Raw genomic sequence first — 19,050 nt, forward strand, 5'->3', positions numbered from 1 at the left:
TACGAACCTCCCCCTCCAGTGGTTGTACATCTCTAGGATGATGCCCACAGGGTCGGGGGATGCCAAGGAGAGGGCACTGAGAGCAATGTGTTCTGGGTGCAGGCAATAAAGGGGGGGACCCTCTCTGTAAAGAATTTTTAAAAGAAAGCTCACTAAAAGTCAATCTGCTTTTAATTATCACCAGTCACCACTGTAAACCACAGCAGTTCTCACCCCACCTCACCCCACCCACTGCCACACCACTGCACAGGGCCCACCTTTCCACCAGGCATCACAGCCTTTTCCAGAAATCTGCAGACTCTGATCACGTAGTGATTACAGAATTTCCGGTGTCCTTTGATGCTTTCCCATCAGCCCCCCATTGTGGGTATTTGAGGGTTGGGACAGTCTAGCCAAGAGGAAAGCCGGCCAGGAGTTGGCACTTGATAAATGATCAATGAATCCATGCAGGAGTTTTTTACACATGCTGTGTAATATGATAGAGATTTTTTGTAACTCTATTCTTTTCATTTTTCTACTATCTTATTCCTAACACAGCAAAAAAAAAAAAAAAAATAGAGCAAATGAACTTCTGTTAAGTATTTCCTTGATTCTGGTTTTTATTCAACTAATGAGGGACATTAGTTAATAGGCCACAGAAATATGAACTCCCCAGAAATCTGATAACCTCTCATCCACGTACTTAAACATTCTGATAAGCAACTAATTTTATATCATATTCACATTTACATAACCAGAAAAAATAAGCTAAATGGAAGAATGTAACTAGATAAGATTCTGGCACGAGCTCAAACAAATGGAATCTTCAGAAAGCTTTCAAAACCTTGATCTAATTATCTAATTTTCAAGAAGATTACAGAATCCCGAAATGGCTGTATTATTTACCAACCTGATGCAATTGTGTCAGGTCAGGTTGTGTAAAAAAAAAAAAAAAAATCTCAGAACAGACTGATAATGTATTTCTTTATGCCTCCAACTGAATTGTGGAGCAGTCCCTGGAGAACACCAGCCCTTTCCAAAGTTTCCAACTCAGTCCAGATCAAACTGAACTCCTATAAGAATGGAAATGAACCTATAGGACAGTCCAGGACTTACTGGAGTCCCCCCAAGGTTCCTGAGAATCTGAGGTTGCACTCTGGATTTCCTGGGATGCTCCTGGGCCACTTCAGCCAGTCTGGGAAGACAGTCCCTCAGTATGTCCAGGCCCAGCCCTGCCCCTAGATCCTTCTCTCAGACTCATAGCTTCCCTCCCCCTGCCCAGGTTTCCAGAGACCAGTTCTACTTTCTCTTATAATCCACAGGTTTTTAACCACATACTCTGCAAAAATGACCCTACTGTGCACTGCTGTAATTAAGGAACATTCCTCACCTACCTCTCACCATTTGTCTGAGTTCAGTTTCTAAAATGCCCACCAGCTCCCTCAGCTTTGGTTCCAGACCAAGAGCCACCAGGAACATCATCATTACAGGCAACAATTCTTACAAACAACTGCCCTCAACACAGGATCAAAAGCATGTATGTAACTAAACTTCCTGTGAAACAAAACAGCAATTCCTTCAGGAAACAGTGTAATAAAAATCAAAGGATGGCTGTCATGATCATCTAGAACAAGTCAAAAGAGCAATTCCTTTGTGAAAGTGCGTATAAATAGGGGTTAGATAAGAAACTGCAAAGCTCTAAGGGGTTCACACAGCGGCCAGAGAACTCCTGCTGTCCTCACTGCCCACTAGCAAACAGAAGCTCTTCTCCCTGTAGGATTCAGGATATGTTGTAAGAACCAAAAGAACTGGGTTTATTATCTCTCCTTAAAAGAGAAGAATCTAATGAGAAATTATGTTTTAACAGAGAAAATTATAGACTTGGCTAAGACTTGACAGGCCATATAGGGGAAACTTCACAGTAAAAGCAACGGAAGCCCCCAACTTGGGAAAGACTGACACCTTCACCTAACCGGCTTAAACTTCCTGTGGTCTATTGTGACTTTCACATTTCTTTAAACAGAACATTCTCCAATACTGGCCTTCTGACTTGGCAGGCCCTGTGTCCTCGGTGCACTAGAAGACAGGACCTACTTGGGATGCACATGAAGGACTCCCACAGAATGCTGGGCTAGCCTCAGGGTAATCACAGGGCTACCATAAAAAGGAAGGAAAAGATCAAAGCACTCTGCCTGCAAGGTGTTAAGCTGAGAGTTAAGTCAACACAATTGCTTCAAAAAGCACACTGAAGACCCTGAAGAACTTGGCTGTCGTCATGGTGACACAGTGACTGATGCAGTGGTTTCTAGACTCTATGGAGGGCACACTGGTAAAAAGTGGGGGTAAAAAAGGTGCGATGAGGATACAGTAGTTTTGCCAACTTTTTTGTAACCCTCACCCAAGGATATGTTTTTTCAAATTATTAATTTTAAAGATAGAGAAAGGGAGAGAGAGAAACAGATGTGAGAGAAAAACATCAATCAGTTGCCTCACGTACACACCCTAACCAGGGATTGAACCTACAACCTAGGTATGTGTCCTGACCACAAATCGAACCTGCAACCTTTTGGTGTATAGGACAACACTCCAACCAACTGAGCCACCCAGGCAGGGTCTTGCCAACTTTATATATTGCCAAGTAAGTGCCACTTATATAAATGCTGAAAGGGTATGGTCTCAATAAAAAACAAGTCTTTGAACTGAACAATCTAGCTTTAGGATAAATCCATTTGGTCCTATTTTCCTCATTTCTCTGTAACATCTTGCATCACAGTGAACTGCTAGCCACACTACCAGTGAAAGAAGGAACAAGAGGACACCAGCATGCACTACTGGTATCTAAACTGAATAATGCACAAAGAATGTAAACCAGAACTGGAGATATTTTTAGGGGAAAGAAAAATGTATCTATCAATAGTTTTCTATAATATGACTATCTAACTGGAAACCCCAAAATAGGCAACCATAAAATTATTAGAATTACAAGCATTCACAAAAGTGGCAAGATACAAAATAAATACACCACATCATAACAATAGAACTTGTAACCCTTCCAGTCATCAAGTCAACAGAAACTTTTATCTCTATAATTCCCCTTTAAAGAACCAAATTACGGTTGTTAGCCCTAATAGCTCAAGTCAAATACCATAACTACTTTAATTATCCTTTTCTAGGAAAAGAAGTTGCTTTAAATGTTTAAACTGTATATTTTCTTACAAACCAGGGGTGGGGAACATCCGGCCCATGGGCTATATAGGGCCCGCGACATCATTTGGTCTGGCCCTGTCAAGGCAACCCGAAACGGGACTTGAAATTCAATAAATCTAGGAGCTTTTTTCATAGCTCATTTTTAAGTTGATAATTTTGTATGGCCCAAGAATGATGCTATAAATATCCAAATGGCTCTTGGCAGAAAAAAAGGTCCCTTATCTCTGTTATAAACCCTTCTTGTGTCTGCTTACAAACTTGGTCAATTTTTCTTTCCAGAGGAAAAAACCAGTCAGTGTCTGTCTAGCAACAGATAGTGACCAATAAAAAGGAAAACCAGGGCTAGTTTAACCTGTCAAAGACATGGGCAATGGAACTGGGCGGGCAGCCTAGTGGATAACAAGACTATTTATAAAAAGAACACTTTCCCAAGGGTAGGAAGGCCCAGGTTTAGGGCCTGGCTCTCCCCTAACAGCTGTATTCCTCAGGCAAGTCACTTAAACTTTCTCAGTGTAGAATGACCAGGAGTCTGACATGACCAGATGCACATTATCCTGGGGGCCTGATGGTACAGCTTGGTGGCCTGAGACAAGCACAAGAATCTACCTGAAGTATCCTACTTCACCTTAAAAACTGAACTCGATTTTGCATTCTATCTTCTTCCTGACATAACTTTTTTAAAAATTTGGGAATATTTTAAACTAATAACTGTTAACTATACTTGTTTCCCTGGGAATGGGAGTCTGGTTTAAACTTCAGATTCCTATCCTGCTCCCCTCTCACTGCAGGACCCTCCTGTGAAGCTACCAGGACACAGAAGTGGAGGGGCTGTGGCCACTCCCACAAAGCACATGCTCAAGAAGCCACTTCTTCTCAACATTCTTTTAGCTAACAAGTTGTTCTGATGCTGAGCCATGTTAATAAAAGAGGAGGCAGTGTGAAAACAAGGGCCCCTGTCAAGCTGCTGGTTACAGGATCAAGAACATCAGGTGCTGAAGGGCCATCGTAGGAATGCTCAGAAGGGGGCGCTTTTCTCTGTGCTCCAAGGTGCAGGTGCCAGAATCTGATTTCCTTACCTCTATCTCAATTTCAAACCCAGGCTACTTACATGGTTCCCTACTTGCTTTCTCGTTTCCCAGGTGATAATAGCAGCCTTCCCTCCGAGACCCTCTATTAGCATTTTTATCTGTTTGGTTCAGTAGTAGATTCCCTCGCACACAATAGGACCTCCGTGCATGTTTATTTAATACATGAATGGATGCCAGTGAGGGGTCTAATCATAAATGGACAAGCATATCAAGAGACATTTCAGACTGAGCCCCAAATAACCACCAGAGGAAGGAAATCATCTACGTGGCCATTTGACCACACCCTAACTGTGGTCTCTGAATGTGACTCTACACTCCAGTGGCACAAGCTTCTGAAAAGCAATCAAGAAGGTGCCTGCCACAGGGACAGAAAGGATTTCCCAGGTAGAGCTCTGAGTCCTCCCATATTTATTTCTGCTCACTTGATATGCAACTCTCCCGTGTCAACATGGTACAACATGTTTATTTAAGAGATAATGTTGCCGTGGAGGAGTGCACAAGGCAATAAACAGCTTTTGCAGGCAATTAAATGCAAAAGTGAAATTGAGCTGCTGGTCAGTAGAACCAGCTATTCATCGTGAGTTTGTACCAGTGTCACAAATGTTATTCCTGTTTCACAACAGGACAGGAATCTATGATTGGGCCACAAATCTCCACAGGCTGGAGACAGACCTAAAGCAATTAAAGCAGCTTTCGGTATGCAGGCATGAACAAGGAGCCTTGGGATTCTGGGATGCTGACTCACTAGACTGCTCTTTCTTTTTTATAGGTTTTGCACTTAGTAGGTGCTCAATAATTATTTGCAGCTTGTTTGATTTTACAGGGAGACTTATTACATGAAGTCTCAAATCTACAGTTTCTGTTTACAGATAACTGAATACCCTCCAGACTAATTAAGAAGTCTAGCTTTAAAAATTTTATGATGATCTGCACTAGAGTCTACTCCTTCTAGGAATCAGAGAGGAGCTCTTTCTTGAAAAACATTCATGCTGCTCCCTCAACACACAGTGACACACAAAGCAGCTGGGAAGGAGGATAACATAAAACAGTGACTCGCACTGGTGAAGAGTTAGGAGGGAAGTCGGGTCTTAGCAACAGAGTCAAGGAAGTAGATGGAGGAGACCTGCCTAAGATTCAGGCCCTGTGGTCAAGCTCGGGGATCAGATGAAGATCCAGCCAGGAGAGACTAGCACAGGTGTCCTCCAGGTGCACTTGTGAGGCTCTTTCTGCAACAACCAAGAGGGAGCCTACCCTAGCCCTCTCCTGGAAGCTTCTAGCAGGAGACAGCAAAGCATTGCCCAAGGAGCAGAACCAGGGCACCTTCCTAAAACAGCAGAAACAACAAGGGCCAAAGGAAACCTGTCCCAGATTGCTGTTCCCTACACCTCTGCCCTAATGGCTGGTTAAAATGTGAGCCATTCAGTTCCTACCTCTTACAACACTGGTTATAAGTATTATCTCTAGGTGTTAACTATGTAATTAAGACTTCTTTATGACATCTTAATAAACACATTCTGCACCATCATAATCTTTGTATATGCTTTCAGTTTTGTATTTCTTACCTGGATCAAATTCTTCCCCAACCCTGATAAAAATTATTTCATATACATTCATACCTGGTCCATTCATATGTCATAGTCCTTTAATAACTAAAATATCCATTATGTATACTCTATCTTGTTACAGAGGGGATCTGAGGTAGCCAACTAAAACACATATGAACAAGAGGCTAAAAATTAGAGGTTAAAAAAAGAGCAAGGCCAAGTAAAAACAATGATTAATGAAATGAACTCATTACCATTATATTGGCATGGCACTTCTTGGTGTACAGAGAAACTTCCACGTATAGTAATCATCTCACTTCAGTTTTACACTGCCTTATGTACCCATCAGCCTCTGAATCTCAATGTCCTCACCTGTGAAAAGAAGACAATACTATCTGCCTCTTAGGGGTATGGGGAGTACTCCCTGCTCAACAAACCATCATCATCATTGCTGGTGTTATTGCTTACTAAGAGAAATGGACACCAATCACGGTAGCAGAGAAGCGCCTATTTCTGTAATTTGTCTTATGAAAACATATTACCAATGGTGATAGCCTAGGAAATAGAAAGGCTTAAGTCAAGCCCTCCAGGAAAATAAGCTCATATGTTAAATGAGTATTTTAGTTGGCTACCTCAGATCCCCTCTGTAACAAGATAGAGTATATACATAATGGATATTTTAGTTATGTTAAATCAGTATCTCTCCTGGGCCTCTGAGCAGTAACTCCTCTCTCCAGTCTCATAAGGGGTGGCTCTGGAAAAGGCAAGTGCTGTATCAACACTGCATGCCCCACAGGACTAAGACTTTTCCTCCCACCTTTGCTAGCAGGGGTACAAGAACTCGTCCTCAGGGAATCTTTCCTTGCACAGTGGCTGAGGCAGTCCTCCAAGACCAGGCAACACTGCCACACAAGAGAGCCCATCTTTTCCTAGCTATCCCTAAGACAGGACCTTGGTAAGGGACCACCAAGGAAATCCAAGACCTCTGCCATGCCCTTCCCAGGTTCTCCAGATAGAGTAAGAATACACATTAGTGTATCAGGCATCATATGCCATCTGCCATCTGAAAGATTTTGACAAAGTAAAAGGTAAATTAATTTAGGGGATTTCTGACTCTGCTCTAAAGCTGGTCATAAGCTGCCTTTCTTTCAGAAAACACGGTTTTCCTTTTTCATCCTTTCTCATAAGGCAGTACGTTCAGAAACCTCCCTACTTTATCCTTAAAGCCTGGAAGTAGCCAGAAAACCTGGACACTCTCCCAGGGAATCTGCAGGAAAGCTGGTTTTTTCTTTATTTCTTTTGTTTTTATAACTACAAAATACTACTTTCTCCTTTCAGAGTGAAGAATCTTTAGTAGAAATCAACCTAAAACCTGCCCTCAAATCATAAAATCCAAATGGCACTTTGAAAGGCCTGCAGGGGTCCAGCTTAAAGATCCATAAAAATAAAATATATGAAAATGTGTAAGCCAGGGGATTAAAGCTGACATATTAATATGGCAAAAAAGTCAGATCCCTAAGGAGAATGAGAGAATCCAAAAACTGGAGTGACTTGAATATTAACAACTTCCCATCACCTAAAAAAAGAAAAGCGGAATAGAACTGCTAAAAATATATATACATATTCAACTCACATTTTTTAAAAGTTGACATAAGGAGGTCAAAGATTTGCCCTAACTCCCAAATATATAAGTTGCGTTGTTTCAAAATCCATGCCCAGCTGAGAAAGCTTGAGTACAGTAAATGCATCCAAAATGAGAATAGTTACTACAGAGTCCTAACATCTTAGGGCTGGAGGAGGGGCTTGGAGGTGTTGAGTCCGAGTGCTCATGTTTACACACATTCCCACAATGTGGCAATCCCGCGTGCAAATGCTTTCAGTGCCTTGAAGCTGCTTCCAATACACTGGCATGATGGAAAGGGTTGAAACGGAGGGAGAAGAACAGCTCTAGATAAATGCTTCGCCCCTGATAACGAAAATGCTTTGTTTTACCCCAAATATTAGCAGCTCTTGATTGCACATTATTTTTTAAATTGCACACTATTTTAAGTACTTCAGAGTATGAAAGACTGATCTCCATTCCCAGCTAAAAACACACCCACGCTGGCCCAGCATAACAGCAACCTAATTTGTTTTCTTACCTTTCTTCCACGCAAACATACAGATTATAACACTTCTCCCTCCCTCCCAGGGTCAAATTCATCAGAAAGATTACTGCCACCCAGAAGGCTGCAGCCCGCATTTCCTATCTGCTCAAAGAATGTGGAGGCAAGACAGGAGAAGGTGGGGCCTCATATAGTAAGCTACTTACGAATCTGAATATGGGCAACTGGGTATTTATGCAAAATGACATCGAAAAATGAGAAAAGTAAAATTTGAAAAAGAAACCAAATATACGCATATTTCTTTACAATTCTTTGCAGACAACCTCTGAGCTTAAATAACCTAGAATGAAAAATTCTTTACACATTTCATATGTGCATATACATGTGAGGGGTGTGTGTGTGTGTGTGTGTGTGTGTGTGTGTGTGAAGTTTTTCACATATCCAGTTCACTCTCTGGGTAACATCTTACCTGCCACTGGTTTCCTGTCTGACCAGGTACATAAGGTGCTGGGAGGCTCCGAAGGCTGTTCTTCACCGGGGATCCCCCGAGGGGGTTTCCCATGTCCCCGGAAGAGGAATCCGCAGTCAAGGCCATGGGGTACTGCGGATAGTTGTATAGATTGTTGTAGTAAGGAAACAGAGACGGCTGATAAAAGCTGCTGTAGTAGGTGGAGTCAGAAACCAGATCAGGTGTGTTCTCCACGTGCCCTCTGCTGGTGACAGCAGGAATATCCTGGATGACCATGCGCCCATCTAAAAAGAAAAAAAGGAAAAGGATAACACGGTATTAATCTGAGGGTTCGCAAAACTCGACTTCTAAACCTTGGCAACGCATGGCCATCCCCCTCAAGAGCTGCAGAACAAGGTACCTGAACATGCTGCTTCTTCCACAGCCAAAATAAAGGAGGCTTTCTACGGTTGGCATAATTCTGGTGGCGCAAATGACAGATTCTTGCAGATTACTTTTACTAAGAATACCAAACACATTTTAAGGGTCAATTTAATTATATAAAGCCTGACCTGTAACCTTTTATCCTAATGTCAAAAAATTAGAGATAAAATCTAGTCAACTTGGCTGTCTGCAACATTCTAACAAAATTATACTTCATTTTAAGTAAGGTAATAAAAAAGAATCCCATCGACCTTACTATGGTGGCCACATAGATATGTCAGAAAGTCAAAGCAAGAAGTTAAAGAGTTTAAGCAAACATTGTTTCCTTCACTTCCTTCCACAGCTGATACCCTATCCTTCTGGACAATGATTTAAACCAGGAGTAGACAAACTTCTTCTGCGAAAGGTCAGTTAGTAACTATTTTAAGCTTTGTGGGCATTCAGTTGCAGAACATACAGGTTGTTTCATGGTTGTGTTGCAATAAAACTTTATTTACAAATAGACAGTGGGCAGAGAGTGGCCCATGGACGATAGTTTACCAGTCCCAGGTCTGCACTTTAGACTGTGTCAATTCCAATAACAAAACAAATGAACTCTTAAATCATCCCTCCAATGGACATTTATTAAACAATATTCAAAGGGTTGGGGTGGGTGCCTGAATGGCTGCAAGGTGTCAGGATGCTCCTGCCCAACAGGAGTCTACAGTTTAGGAGGAAAGATATGATGGGATTACAAATAATAACAAGGATCACCATACAGGAACACCCATAAACTCACAAAAATTCAAAGGTTGTAAAGATGATGATCTGCAGCCTAGAAAGGAATTACAGAGACCTTCATAAGAAAAACTGCACCTGAATGTATTATGCTAAGTGAAATAAGTCCAACAGAGAAAGACAAAGACCACGTAATTTCACTTATATGTGGAATTGAATGAACAAAACAAACAAAATAGAAACAGGCTCATAGATATAGAGAACAGACTGACAGCTGTCAGAGGGGAGAAGGGTTGGAGGGCTGGGTAAAACAGGCGAAGGGATTAAGCAGTACAAATTGGTAGTTACAGAATAGCCACAGAGATGTAAATTACAACATAGGGAATGTAGTCAATCATCGAGATAAGTATGTACAGGCCAGGTGAGTACTTGAAGCAGCAGGAGACCCACTTTGTAAAGTACATAATTTTCTAACCATTTGCTGTACATCTAAAACTAATACAGAATAATATTGAATGCAAATTGTAATTAAAAAATAAAAAGTAATAAAAATAAATAAAATTTAAAATGGGGGGAAAAACTACATCTGAAATGCACTTTAAAAAAGGAGCAGAAAATAGGTTTTAAAAAATGAGAAAAAGAATAAAGAAGAAAAAATGAGAAAAAGAATAAAGAATAAAGAGGAAAAGGGCCATAAGGACAAAGAAAAGGAAGCAGAAAAGTGGAAGGCGAATTTGGGAGTGATGGACAGGGCATCGAGTAGAAGAACTGGGAGCAAAAAGGGAAAGAGAAGGTCCAGTCTGACTAACGGATGGAGCAAGGTGAGGGAAAGCCTCAGTCCCGCGCTCTGGCCTCTTGTCAGGGTGTGGTGGGAACCACTGAGGATTTCTGAGCCAGGAGTGGAGACAGTGAGAGCTGTGATTTATCTGATAGCAATCTGTAAGACAAGTGAAGGGAAGAGAAACGAGAAGCCAGTTGGGCCACTAGGGAAACACTGAAGTAGTCAGGGAAAGACCTAGAAGATTCAAATATAAGAGAGGGGACCTGGGCCAAGGACACGTGGGAGACGAAACTGAATAGAACAGGAGGGGCAGATGGGACATCAGGAATTAAGGTGCAGGAGAAGGCAAAGAAACGCAAAGCAAATGTCAGTGAAAGCAGGAAGCCTGGCTGTGGGAGAGGAGAGAGAGGTGGTAAGTTCTGCCAGAGGGACACTCAAGTGGGAGCAATGGATGGGGGTGAGAAACTTCAGCCTGGAAGCTGAGGTTCAGGAGTCACCACTGGGAGATGCTGGCTGCCTCTGGGGAGAGCAGGAAGGAGCTGTTGCAAAAGAGCATGTCCTGAGAGAAGAGTGTCAAGGCTGAAGTTGGGAAGAACTTAGGAGACATACAATGTCACAGAGGCCAAAGGTGACATGGACTGCGGAAGAGGGAGGCTGTGCTGTCCACTGCTACTAAGAGACCAAGCAAAACTAGTTCTGGAAAAGACCAACAGAGGGTTAGGTTTTTAGGACCTTGTATTTTTAGCATAGAAAGAGCAAGTGAGCATGAGGAAACGATGATGTGTCTGTCTCACCAGAATGTAAGATCCAGCAAGCAGGCACCATGCCTGTTGGCTCACCCTTGCACCCCTGTGCCTAGCACACTGCTGGCCACATGGTGGTAAATATTTGTAGACGGGATCAATAAATTATAGTTTTTCAAAATAAATGTGAGGAAAAAAATAGAAGCTCCTGCCCAGTCAGTGTTGCTCAGTGGTTGAGTGTTGTCCCATGCACCAAGAGGTCACTGGTTCAATTCCAGGTCAGGCCACCTGCCCGGGTTGCAGCCCGATCCTCAGTAGGGGGCATGCAGGAGGCAGCCGATTGATGATGTTTTTCTCTCATCAATGTTTCTATCTCTCTATTCCTCTTCCTTCCTCTCTCTCTAAAATCAATAATAAATAAATAAATAGGAGCTCCAGGGAGTTCTAAGATGTTATTTCACCTTGGCCGGGTAGCTCAGTTGGTTAGAGCACCATCCCAATACACCAAGGTTTCGGGTTTGATCTCCGGTCAGGGCACGTACAAGATGCAACCAACGAATGTATCAATAAGTGGAACAACAAATTGATGCTTCTCTTTCCTCATCCCCTCCTCCCTCCTTCTTCTTGTCTCTAAAAAACCAATTAAAATTTTTCTCAGAAAAAATAAAAGATGTTATTCCATTTTTAAAACATAGAAAAGGGTTGGGATACATAGGCAGGGAGAAGAAGCTAACCGAGAGAAATTCTCAGGACAATCGGTGCACGGCCCAGAGTAGATGCTCAGAAAGTGTCCAGTGGCTGAGTGTGCAGGAGGAGAAAATACGCAAGGGAGGGGAGGACTACACGTGCAAGCTCTGACAACAAAATGTATTTTTATTGCTTCATTTTAAAGTCAGCACTAAAAGCTCCTCTCTGAAAGGATAGCAGGCCCATCCACCTTAGGATCCTGTCAAGCCACTTTTTCATTTTCTTTCTTCTCTCCTCCTTTTCCCAACTAATAAGTTCCAATACATTACTCTTAACTGTCCAAAGAAGGTATACATATGTTCACTCTCTACTCCTCAACTTCGCCACTGGTCCTTTCTCTTATTTTAAAGACCAACTTAGTGACATAATAGGTGGTTTTCACTATCTAATTCTTTAGTTTTCAATGCCTTGTCTTTATCGTATACCTAATTATAAAAGCAATACAAACCTCACCAAAATGATAAATTACATGGATGTTTAAATGAGAAAAGGAATGAATGACATATTCTTACCACCCAGTCACAAACATTAGTGGGAAATCCATATACAATCTCATAGACATTTAGGAAGGCATTTTAGATGCTTATCCCTATCTCTGCAGTGGAAAAAACTGGATATCCCTGAGAGCCTGCCCTTCAAAAGCAAGGTCTTAATAAAGACAGCAAACTACAGTAGCAGATAAAGAACTAAATAAAAGCCAAAGGACAGCAGCATTCTAGGATCAGGGCACAGGTTCCTGACTTTGTATCACGCCTTAGTTTATCCAGCAACAAAATGTTGTCAGTAATAACTCTAAGGGAACAAGAGAATGGCCTCAATAAGCTGTATAGTAAACTTCAAATAAAATGTTATGTCAGGTCAAAGCAAGGATTTGTTTGGCTACAGCTGACTATAATGAGTTAACAATGCTATCACTTTTCCACTTAACCATATTTTATTTCCTCCTTCAAATCACATTGAGCTTTAATAATAAATTTTTTAAAAAGAATAAATTAAGGTATATGTTGGAAAAGTTTCATTTCATACCAGCATTTAAATAATAAAAATCATTTGAGCTCTGTAAGAGTAGATGCTTAAATATTTTACACTCTTAAAATGTTTAAGCACTCTTAAAAAGTGATATTTGTAAAAGCACTAAGAGAAAGGATCTGTTCCAAGGGCACAGAAAACTACCAAACCCTGGGTTTTATAAATTACCAAACAGTATTTATTTTAAAGTTCCCAATTAAAACACTTGGTCAATGTTAAAAACAGCTTATGACTCCCAGCCTTTTTGTGTATGCTACTAGTACATGGAAATTTACCAAGGTTGTAATAAACGTCCATCAAACTACATGCTCACAGTGGTCATTGAATCAGCAACATCAGTACCACCTGGGAACTTGTAGAGACGCTCATTCCAGGTTCCCACCCCAGACCCATTGAGTCTGAAACTCTGAGGGTGGGGCCCAGCAAATTGAGTTTTAACAAAGCCCTCAGTAGGCTCTGATGCACTCAAAAGATCGAGAACCACTGGTCCACTCTCAAGATTCAAAGCAACTGCTCCATAAATTATCCTTAAAAATATGTGACCCCTGACAGCATCATTGTGACAGTCTTATCAAGGAAGAGCATACAAACGAATTCCACTGAACAAAGATGGGCTTCCACCTAAATCACTGCGAACCTCGAACCACAAGCTGTATACTGTATACAAGTTGCTGCCAAATAGTTCTGATTTTCACAGCCACACCCAGGCTTCCTTCATTTATTCTAAGCACAAAAGCCTAATTCATCTATCCAAATGCTTATTTCATTCATCAGGCACCTACTATTTGCCAGGCACTTTATTAGGTATAACATAGCAGAGTCAAACTTTAATATTCCTCATAATACTCTGGACAATTCAAAGGAGTAATACAAAAATCATTTATTCTTGACCTTAAATTATATTTCTGTATTTATATCTGATTCACTCATTAGTTATCACATGACAACTATGTCCAAAGCTTTGCTTTAGATGTTGTCAAAGGCACAAAGAAATACTGAAAATGTTTCATTTATTTCTGTACCATCTATTTGGAAAAATTAAGCATAGACTGAGAAACCTTCAAAGCAATAGTCTAACTGCCACAATGACAGTATAGGTATGTGTCACCATCAGCAAAGACAGTGGAGACAAGAGCTAGAATGGAGGTGATTTAGAGAGATGGTGGGGGGTGGGAGGCACTCAAAAGAGAGTGTTATCAATAGGATCCTGAAGGAGAAAAAAGGACAAGACATGATCCAGGGACAGTGACCAGATGGGCCTGGATGGAGTGCCCAGTTCAAGTCAAGGGACAACAGATGATGAGAATGGAAAGTTACATGGAATCAAATTGTGGAAGGCCTTGAATGTGAATGCCAGCCAAGGGCTTCTCGTTTCTCCATGAGCTGCCAATGAAGGTTTTCAAAGCAAGGGAATAACATGAAAATGTGTCAGAAAAATTAATCTGATTCAAGCACAAAAGACAAACCTAGGAGAATAGGAAGGCAAGAGAATAAACTAGGCAAGAACAGCCTGTTCTGTACGTGTACACATATATGTCCTATAGATTAGAACAGACTGGGCTCGTTAAGTACTCCAGGCCTGAAGGAGGAATTATGAGCTTCTACAGAGAGGCTGCAGAAAGGGGAAAAAATGAACCTCATGAAAATCACTGGCATATCTGGTGTTCGGAGAACTCCCTTTAAACAACCAAGTTACACTGATAATACCTGTCACTCAGGGACCAGGAAAGCCACCCAACTCCCCTTTCAGACCCTTGTTCATCGCTGAGTAATCATGTGATACTCACCAGCCCAAGGAGGAACATACAGCTCCCACTCAGACTGACAGAGGGTAAGAGTATGCCAACTCTCCAACCTCTGCTACAGCAAGTTCTCAAAATAGTAACTAGAGGCATTTTCTTCAACACTGGATGCCATCAAAGATGGTAAGTCAGGCTAAGTGTCACTATAAATTGGAGATAAATCAGAAAGTAAGACTTCCAACTCATAAGCCACAAAATACATAAACTAACCACACAAATTTTGAAATATGTATAGCATCAAAAAGTGGTTTTCCATGTACAAACTCTTAATAGGCCACTAATCATTTTCTGAATCACAGGGAAAATAACACAGTAAAAATCCACAGCTAGTCCTATAAATCTGAGCCAAATCACTGATATGTATCAGGCCCCTCTTGCCCATCCCTGTGCCTAATGCACACTGTGACAGGGACATTTCAACTGCATGGCCAGTATGACTAAGTCCAAAGACCACTGAAAAGGAAACATCTTAATGAGTTTGCTAAAAATTCTTTAAAAAATTATAGTTAATATACAATATTATATTAGTTTTAGGAGTACAACATAGTGCTTCGACATATACCATACGATGTGATCACCACAATGAGTCTAGTAATTGTCTGTCACTATACAAAGTTATTATGATATTGAGTACATTCCAGATCTCACTCTGTCTTTCTAGAATAAAAATTGGCCGAGGTCAGTACTTAACAATGATATTAATAATATTAGGAAGCACAACAGCACTGTTCCCAAGAGAACGTGGTAGTTTTCTTAACCAGTGGTCCCTTATAGGAATTATTAAACCCTCCAAGATGCAAATGGAAGTATGAAGTTGTAAGTTTTAAGTGCTGTTATATATTAGGTGTAGCCCTAATTTGTGCTATCTGGAACAAAGATAGGCAGGGCTGGATTCCACAGCAAGGAAAGGAGCTGGAGAAGCATGTATGTACAAAAACAACTAACAGCATTTGTCAGCAAAGATGTTTGCAGAGACGTTCCCTGCAGACTCAGTCACTTGCTTACGCCAATGCTCATATTTGTGGCTCTGTACATTTACCTCTCATAGATCAGTTCTTTGGTAAGGCTTCCCAATCCCTCTGCTACTTTTTTTTTCACTAACATATGCAGCGTGAAATATGACTCACTCTTTCATGAGAGATCAATATACCCACACGTGATAAATACCCTCATTGATCTTGCAGTGCTATATGCTGGTCTCTGGGCCCATGGAATATTAATAGTAGTTAACCAGTAATTCATTTTAAGGTATGTGAAGGCTTTTTTCCCCACTCTTCTCTAGTGTCAGATTCCTAGAGCTGTTGCACTTTGAGTCCTTTATGTTAAACCTGGAGCCATACTCCCCTTTTAATAACACCAAACCCCATAGTTTCCAATACAAAAGGTCACATATAAAATCAAATGTACAATTTACAACGATAAGACTACTACTTGTGACTCGCAATGAGCTCATGTAAATGATTAATTTATGTATATCAGGTTTTACTTGTCTTTGTAATCCACATCCTTGCATGGTGCCTTTCCACTTAGCCTCTAGTTTTAAGAGTTACCAATCAGGAAAAATTGTTTACCCATAAATCTGAGATATCAAACTGTCTGAATGTTGTGCTGAATGTTAGAGGGGCACAGAAAAAGTACAAGTCATTTTCCCCATTCTTTTTTAAGAAAAATTAAGGTCTTAAGAAAATGACTATGTCATTTGATGATGGCACCTCACTCTAGACTCTAGAGGATGACAGTGAAACAAAAAAGCTTCATTTCTTCAGCTCCCTGCTTTCAGCATTCTTCTCTGCAGGGCCATCCCTGCAGATAAGTCAGCTCCTGGCAACTTCTAGAGGCAGCTAACACTGAGAAATCTAGCATGAGGCTTCAGGACTCCTCTCCTACAGGGAGAGAAGCTAGACAGACACACATGGGGAGAAAAGCTATTCTGTGAGCTGACACCAAGGCCCTCTCTGCACTCACAAATCCAAGGAAACCTCGCCATCCTGACTGAAGACATGGGTTGATTTGCGGAATTAAAGCAGAGCCAATACAGAGAGAGGCCTAATAACTGAGGCTGCAGCATACCTACTGTTCACACCACTAACTGGTAACTCTGATAATGAACGAAGGACATCACCACACCTGTCACCCTGTCACCTCTCCCTGCCAAAGAAGTCAGTCACGTTCAATGCAATAAATTCACTGAACACCTACTGTGCGCAAGACAACTTATGCAGCACCTTGGAGCACAGACAGAGGATGCAGTAAGGGGAGATTCTGAAACAAACACACAGGAGGAAAGACTGACCAAGCTATGGGAAAACACAAAGCTGTGTGGAAGGGAGAGCAGGATTAAGTTCAACCTTGAAAGTACAAGTTCTGCTGAGGCTGGCTCATTAACATCACTCTTGTACACAGGCAAGGACTATGTGAAAATCTGTATCTTCTTTTTCCCAAGAAATTTTTAAAAATGTAATTTGATCCTGGAGGAATCAGTCAAGTTCACTTTTCTTCTTAGGGTAATTGCTTTTCATAAAAAAACAAACCTGAAGTTGGCTGGCCTTTAAAGCCAAGAGCAGGCTTGGTTCAAAGGTGTGGGAAGTGTCAACGTGGGATGCAAAGGGATCTGGGAGGGGGAGGGGCAAAGGGGGAAGGAGAGAGAGAGGTAGATAGATTGTTGAGCATGACTAGATCAAAGAAACCAAGCAGGAGAAATGGAGGAAGATGGGAAAAATATAAAGGGAAAAAGCAAATCCAAAGGAGCTCACCAAAATTTAAAACAGGCTGCCCGGGGCCATTGAAAAGCTCAGTAACAATCGCAGCCATTGTGTGCAGCAACTCCCAAAGTGCCTGGCCAAGGCGATAGGCTAAGAATAAGCAAAAACCAATCCCTGCCCTCCAGAAGCGTACCCTCTATGGACAAAGAGCGCAAGGGAGACAAAGTTTCCGGGACATTAGGAGAACAGACTGTAGAGCAAGTGGAGCACAGGGTCCCTGGTAAATGAGAAAGAGGGTGCTAAGTGGATCTGGAAAGACACTTAAAGTGCAGGCTTCATTGTGTGGTCCTACAGAGCAGCTATGGCAGCATGGCACACTCTACTCCATATACATCCACACCTACTCACCTTCTTATTCACAGGTTTCTGCACTCCCTGCCCTGGCCCCTGCTCTCTCTGTGTCTCCCCCTTTCTCCTCCCGTCTGTGTGAGCCTCAGAAGTCCCCATGGCTGCCCAGGGAAACTGTTAGCCCTACAGTGGGAGTCAGATATAGAGAAAATGCCTTTTCTCTGACTTTACTAGGAAATGTCTCATGGCCATGAAAGCCTATCTCAGGGCCAAGAAAGAGGTTTTCTCTCTTTAGGCCAGTTCAGAATTTCCTATCATTGGCAAGAGGCCAGCTACAGTTTGGGGCTGTCAACACCTCCTAGCAGATTGGAGAAGACAGTGCCACACAACAGGCCAGCGGCAAGACTTGAGTTTGGGAGTGAGAGAGAAGCGAATCATGAACAGTAACTTATCTTGTTGCTGGACCAGCACCCCCAAGAACCAGATCTGCCTCTAAACCAGCAGCTCTCACCTCTGGCTACACAGGGTGGGGGTGGGGGCTAAAATTTCTCAGGACCAAGGCACATCCCAGATCACTTTGCATACAAGAACCTCTGGAGATGGGACCCAGGCATCAGAACGCCAGGGTGAGCCCAGCACCAGCAGGTTGAGAACAGCTTTAAGCCCATTAGAGGTTGGTGTTTTAATGCCACCTTACCACAGCAGCGCCAAAAATGTGATCAGAGGCCCTGTCCACAATTCCCTTTCAAGAGTCCATGAGATCAAAAATATTTCCACATTAACATAAAAATGTTATCTGCCTTTTTCACAGGGTTGATATTGGCAGTGAAGATGGAGCTGGTGCCTTAGCATAAACCAAGGCAGTTCTAACCAAAGTGCACTCACAGCCACTGTACCCCTCATCACTATGAAGTAAAACATTAAAAATTTAAACATTTTTATGTCAACTTTGCTTAAGATGCCCTTGGTGAAGCAGAAAAAAATAACTTCATCAAATCTCTACCATGGAGTGTGTCTTTTTAATACTGTGTGACAAGATGGGAAGACTCAGCAAATATTTCTGCTGCATACCACAGGGCAATGGTTGTCCTGAAAAGGGCACTTGTGCAAATGTTTGAATTAAGAGCTAAACTTGATGTTTTCTTTATTGAAACACTGTGGACAAAAAAGGGGTTCTATGGAGAGTAACCACACAGGGTGATCTTATAAATTTCTAAGGTCATGGTGGGAGTTATGCCGCAGGCCTATAACTTCTTTAGGTTTATCTTTGCCTTAAGCCAGCCCTGTCCATTGTTTCTGTGCATCTAGGTTAACACACCTTTGAAATGCCTCTTTTCAGACCCTTCAGAAGCATAACCACCCTCAA

The 19,050-nt window shown here is 41.7% G+C and overlaps 1 protein-coding gene across 1 annotated transcript in view; it reads right to left on the reverse strand.

Moving 5' to 3' along the window:
- DMRT1 (doublesex and mab-3 related transcription factor 1) overlaps positions 1–19,050 on the reverse strand; it is a 90,545-nt gene that overhangs the window by 46,152 nt on the left and 25,343 nt on the right. The window contains exon 3 of the mRNA XM_087823167.1: positions 8,393–8,676. Within this exon, the coding sequence (XP_087679293.1) occupies positions 8,393–8,676 (284 nt within the window). The remainder of the gene's footprint in view (positions 1–8,392; positions 8,677–19,050) is intronic.

Source organism: Miniopterus natalensis, chromosome 12 (genome assembly GCF_054644295.1).
Source record: "Miniopterus natalensis isolate mMinNat1 chromosome 12, mMinNat1.hap1, whole genome shotgun sequence".
NCBI lineage: Eukaryota > Metazoa > Chordata > Mammalia > Chiroptera > Miniopteridae > Miniopterus > Miniopterus natalensis.